This window comes from Topomyia yanbarensis, chromosome 2 (genome assembly GCF_030247195.1).
Source record: "Topomyia yanbarensis strain Yona2022 chromosome 2, ASM3024719v1, whole genome shotgun sequence".
Classification (NCBI taxonomy): domain Eukaryota; kingdom Metazoa; phylum Arthropoda; class Insecta; order Diptera; family Culicidae; genus Topomyia; species Topomyia yanbarensis.
This window is the reverse complement of record NC_080671.1, coordinates 2485065-2490681: the sequence shown is the minus strand read 5'-3', so window position 1 is coordinate 2490681 and position 5617 is coordinate 2485065. Positions and strand designations below refer to the sequence as shown.

Sequence of the window (5617 nt, the reverse complement as noted above, 5' to 3'; positions counted from 1 at the left end):
TGGTGCATCATGGTGAAAAGTTTTTGTTATTCACCGACATGTCCAAAACAACACTTTTCATCAATTGGCGGTGCAATATTTAAACTTTTTAACAAACATCTAATGATTGAGGCATGCCGTGCCGTGTCTGAATAGTGATGGTCGAGCTTCGAGCAAGACGAGCAGAACAATTTGAACTATCAGTGGAGCCCATAATTTGTGTGCCCGCTGAGATGTTGACTTATGTCAGTTCAATACAAATGGGATAGGGGTGCCATATACGTGGGTATTAGTTAACATTATCATAATTCAATACACACTATAATATTATTGGATAGGCTATAATACAGCAATAAGAATCTGAAGAAAGTGTGTTCCCATCTGCACAGGCGTCTATTTGGAAGCTTCTCCGCTAATAAGAGATTTTTCTTCTAGCGATATATAAATAGTGGGTCACTTACTGATCGCGCACAATTTTCCCTACGTTGTGACTTTTACGTAACGTTTCACCAGCGACGAAAGAAATCTCCTTACTCGACGACGGAAGCGAAAATACCACGGCAGCGGGATGAGCTAAATGCACTAACAGCAGTTTGGATCACACAAAAAGGTAAGACTTTATTTCACTGCACTTTAATTCCAATTTTCTTTTAGGCGATGTTCACTGTTCGACGGTCAAGAACTAATGAATTTTATTTCTTGGTTTCAAAAACCAAATAAATAGGAAACAGCTGATACGTACAACACTGTACATGCGGAACAGCGGAAAATGAATCTAACTTTTGGTAGCAACATAACAGCGTACTAGATGCCTACAGTGACACTTCGCTTATCTACTTCAACATTCACAGGTCTTTAGTGATTGGTGGTAAACATTGTTTGGTGGAAAAGACAAACGGAAATAGAAACTGAAATAAAATGGAGCAAATGATGTACAATGGAGGTGTGGTGCTGGTGCGTATTATGCCAGGCGATGGAAATTGTTTATTTGCGGCGTTGGCAAACCAGTTATTCCATACATATTAAAGCCAACCGAGAAAATTTCCTTCCATGTCTGATGGAGAGAGTCTCCGATGTAGGAGTTTATGCAGGCATCAACGTAACCGAGAAAATCGAAGATTTTTTGCGACGTTTAACACATTTCAGAGAATGGGGCGGTGAGGAAACCATAGCGGCAGTAGCAGCGATTTACAACTGTAGAGTGGACGTGTATAACGAAAATGGCACGATCATAAAATTTAACGAGAGAGGAGTAACGAACAGAACGGTAAGAACAGCGTACCGCGTAGGTGGAAGAGCATCAACACACGCTGAGAGAAATCATCATGACTCTGTGGTGCAACGTATGAATCTCAGAACACAGAATAACTTGAACGAAACGGAAGAATACGTACCCCCTATATTTGCGTGACGAATGAAAAAAACACTTTTAAAGTCACGTTAATAAAAATAAAGTAAAAAAAAAAAGTACCCCCTATACCTATGCTGGCGGAATGGCAGAACCGGAATACGATCAATGCATCTCAAATAAGCACACGATCAATCTTTCCATCATTGGAAGTCGCAGGCAGTACCAAAGAGTGGGATCGCTTTATACTAGCGAGCTGGAATGTTAGAGGATGTTAGAGGATCGAGAAAAACAAGAAACGCTAGATGATTTGTATGCGAAAGCGGAATACACGATTGTGGCGTTGCAGGAGACGAGGCTAGCAAACTGTAACTGAACTATCATTGGTTCAATGTAAACGAATTTGAAGAACGGGATCGTATGGGCGGAGGAACAGCGATATTGATTCACAAGGCCATATTCAAGGGAGATTGCTTCAAGAGGATTAGTGCCAATGCCTGCGCATACAAATGCGATGTCTTCTTAAAACCATTTTTGATCATATCGGCGTATATCCGTAGCACAGAAGTAGGAACGAACGGAGAATTCGACGCACTGGACCACTTCATAATCAAGTTACCAGACAACATAAGGGAGAGAGTAATGATTTTGGGCGACCTTAATGCACGATTGGGTCGTAATGATCTAGTGGAGGATGATCGGCAGTGGATCGGTAAAAACTTACACTAAGATATGTCCAATGACAATGGCATTAAGCTGAAGAATCTGCTCCACGGGCTAAAACTTAAAGATTATGTCACTTTGAGCAACTCACTTTCAGCTAACTTCACCTGGACGAATAGAAGATCCCATTCGCAAATCGATAATATCTTGATGCACAAAACTACCGACTTTAAAACGAAAAACATCACAAGAAAACAGAACGAATAAAAGAGTGCGATTGGAAATTGGTTCGTTAAGGGTTGATGAGGAAAGCCGCAAAAATATCAAAACGAACTAGATAAACAATTAACGGATATTCAAACTGGGGCACAGACGGTAGAGACAAAATGGTGCGGAATGGAGAATGCGATAAAAACGGCGGCGGAGGCTACCATTAGAAAGACTGGTTCGCCCCAAACGCCAAGGAGAGCCGCAGCCTCTAAGCGTTACTTTTTGGCAAGACAACGGCTGTTGCCAAACAGGAGCGATGGACAAAGGAAGAAAGAACGGAAACTGGCATGGAAAGCTAAAGAAGAGGCGGAAAATCAACATTTTCAGGAGAAAGTCGAAAATTTCTTAAAACTAAATGAAAATGATAACTCTTTGGATCGAATGACAATGACATTCCGTTTTATCAAAAGTCACAGGAGGAGAAAGGATACACGGCGGCGAAAGTACCATTCAGCTGTGGATGGTATAGCTATAGAATTTCTAAAGTACGAGTCAGACGCCTTGATGGATGAGCTAGTTGCCTTGTTAGGACAGGTATTCCGATCTAATGTGGTTCCTAGTGGATGGATTTCAACGGTTCAAGTCGCAATAGCCAAAAAACAAAACCCACAATCTACGGACGATTACAGATGCATAACGCTCTGTTCAGTTGCCTATAAAATCTACGCTAGAATGCTGCTAAACCGACTCGATCAACAAATCCCGCCAATGTTATCCTACCAAATGGCGTTCCAAAGCAGAAGAGGCGCATGCGATTAAATCTTCACGCTACGCAGGATATTAGATGAAAGATGGAGGAAGGGTATACATTCAATACTGGTATCAATTGACCTAAAACAGGCGTTTGATAAAGTGGACGTTTCAAAACTATCGGCGATTCTGATAGACATGGGAGTGTCACCTATCAACACTGCGTGCATTGCGGAAAGAACATCGCTCCAATGGTTTGGTGAAAGAACCCCTGTAATTAACAAGGCTAGTGGAATTAAGCAAGGATGTCCACTGAGCCCGAGATTGTTTATTTTACTGCTACACCACGTGCTAATAACGCTGCGGGAACTGATGCCGGAAATCAACGTGGAACACTATGGACACATCATTATACCGTGCATTCTGGCTTATGCGGATGATCTGCTGTTCGTATGCGACACGGATGAAGATGTTGAAAGGATAATTGGTCTATTAATTACACTGCTGGCCTCGGTTGGTCTAGAAATAAACACGAGTAAACCCTGCGTCCTCTACAGAAATCCCTGCGACATCAACAACGTCGAACCAGACTCCATGAGGAAACTCGGACCATTCGAATTGAAAGTAGTCACAAAATTAGGTTACCTTGGTGCATTCGTAACGAGCAGCTTGACACGGAAGGAAACAACAGCGGAAAGGATAAAAAAGGCCAACAAGGTTTTTCACGCTGTATGTGGCTTCTTGAGGAGGTACAAGCTAAAATGGGAGGTCGTTGAAAGGCTTTACAACTCCTGTATATCTCCAGTTCCTCGATACTCTATGGAAGTTTCCACGTTGCTCAAAAGCAACAGGAATGCCCTTAGCGATATGGAAAATTCCATGCTGGAAATTCTGCTGTCACTAAGCTCAGACGGAGAGCAAATCAGGAATGATATAAGAAATGAACAACGCCTAGCCCAGACTGAGGAGGAGGAAAATAGCGAGGAGACCGATCAACAAGAACAGATATCTCTAGAACAGATAGCACCAAAGATACTGAAGGGAAAAACCATCAACAACCAAATAGGGATAGCACGCCCTAATTTCTATGGGAACATCTTAAGAGGGGGAAATGAAAGTATACTGAGAACAGCGCTCAAATACAGAATCGATGAACCAAAGAAATTAGGAAGACCTGCTTTCACCTGGCGTACAATGATCAGAGAAGATATTGAAAGGAGCGGCATAAATGCAGAGCAGTGGCAGGACTGGGCGCTTAATAAGGAAAAGTTGAAAAGAGAAGCGAAGAATTTGCTAAATACCATGGTAGAATCGGATTATGAAGTGAGCAGTGCTTCGGAGGAGGACAGTGAAATAGATATGCTACCATCAGAGTTTGAAGGATTTGATGAGGAAAGCCAGGAGTGCAGCGGATTCGAAGAGATGTAACCATCAAGCAACATTTAAAAGAGCTAACATAACGTCTAGTGAAATTAACACTATCTTTGTATTTAACACTCATTATATCAACATATAAACAATCTTTTCTTCTCATCTAATGTAGGCGGGTTCGTTACGTTTTGAGGACCATTGCTCATTTAAAGCGGAGCAGACAAACAGACAAGGGGCACAGGTAAACATCAAAATACCAGCACAAATCTCGAGCTAAGAAAAATGGTATCCTAAAACTATTATTACACTAGATAGATCAATACTGATAATACTGACAATGTACTGACTTCTGGACGGGCATACTAAATGACTTAACATTACGCTCAACAAACCTTTCATACCCTTCCCCGTCCATCATCCCTTCTTCTCCTATGGATTGCATGTCGTCCGCATGGACCAGCTCAGCCATTACCCAAACTATCCACCTGACCCGTACCAGGCCTGACTTAACTATAACTTTTTTTTTTATTATTTTCAATTATAGAGGTTTTAACCTTAAGGTCATTCGCCTCTTCGGGTTAGAAAAATCTCTTAGGAAAAATTTCTAACCCTATGTGCGGGGTCGGGACTCGAACCCAGGTGCGCTGCGTACAAGGTAATCGATTTACCAATACGCTACGCCCACCCCCCCTTAACTATAACTGTTCCACCTGGTTTCGAAAAAAAATATTGACCGTGACAGCACAAATATCACGAGCTGTGAGGTCGGATGCAAGACATTAGCACTATTGGCAAGTATACATGCACGAAGCATTTCACGTGAATTTGTCATGCCATTTTTGTTGAAAGCTACGAAGATGGGGTTAAGTAGCATTCCAACAAAGAACTTTCCTTTATCACTATACGGTTCTTGAACCAAAGCTATGGAATCTTTTCCTTCCTGCACAAGGCGAAATACATTCACAGTTGATGTACGTGTATGCGGATTAATAATTTGTGGTTCAATCATGGTCGATCAGAGCACTTCACGCTTCATTACTAGTATTTATTGTACAGAAGATATCAAACACGTTGGCTTATAATCACTTATAACGAGCCCCGAAATAGTTTTTGGGGACATGACCCACGATTTACGAGGAAAAAAAACGTCCACTATGTCAGTGATTCGCTTAACACAGCAAAGATAAGATCCGTGTGCGACTGGCATATTTTAGTCTAAACAGTTGTCTGTATGGCCAAGGCCAAATAAATCAATTAATCATGCTTTAGATATTTTTATAACATTTAATCGTCTAA

General features: G+C 41.5%; 1 protein-coding gene across 1 annotated transcript; it reads left to right on the top strand.

Annotated features, from left to right (window-relative positions):
• The first annotated feature begins 3148 nt into the window (after window positions 1-3148).
• On the top strand, window positions 3149-4378 carry LOC131686261 (uncharacterized). Its single transcript, XM_058970527.1, has one exon. The coding sequence runs from the start codon at window positions 3149-3151 to the stop codon at window positions 4376-4378; it is 1230 nt and encodes a 409-aa protein (XP_058826510.1).
• Window positions 4379-5617: the final 1239 nt, after the last annotated feature.

What these genes read in the sequence shown, in the direction of transcription:
- LOC131686261 (XM_058970527.1), top strand. Translation starts at nt 3,149, where the DNA reads ATGGGAGTGTCACCTATCAACACTGCGTGCATTGCGGAAAGAACATCG.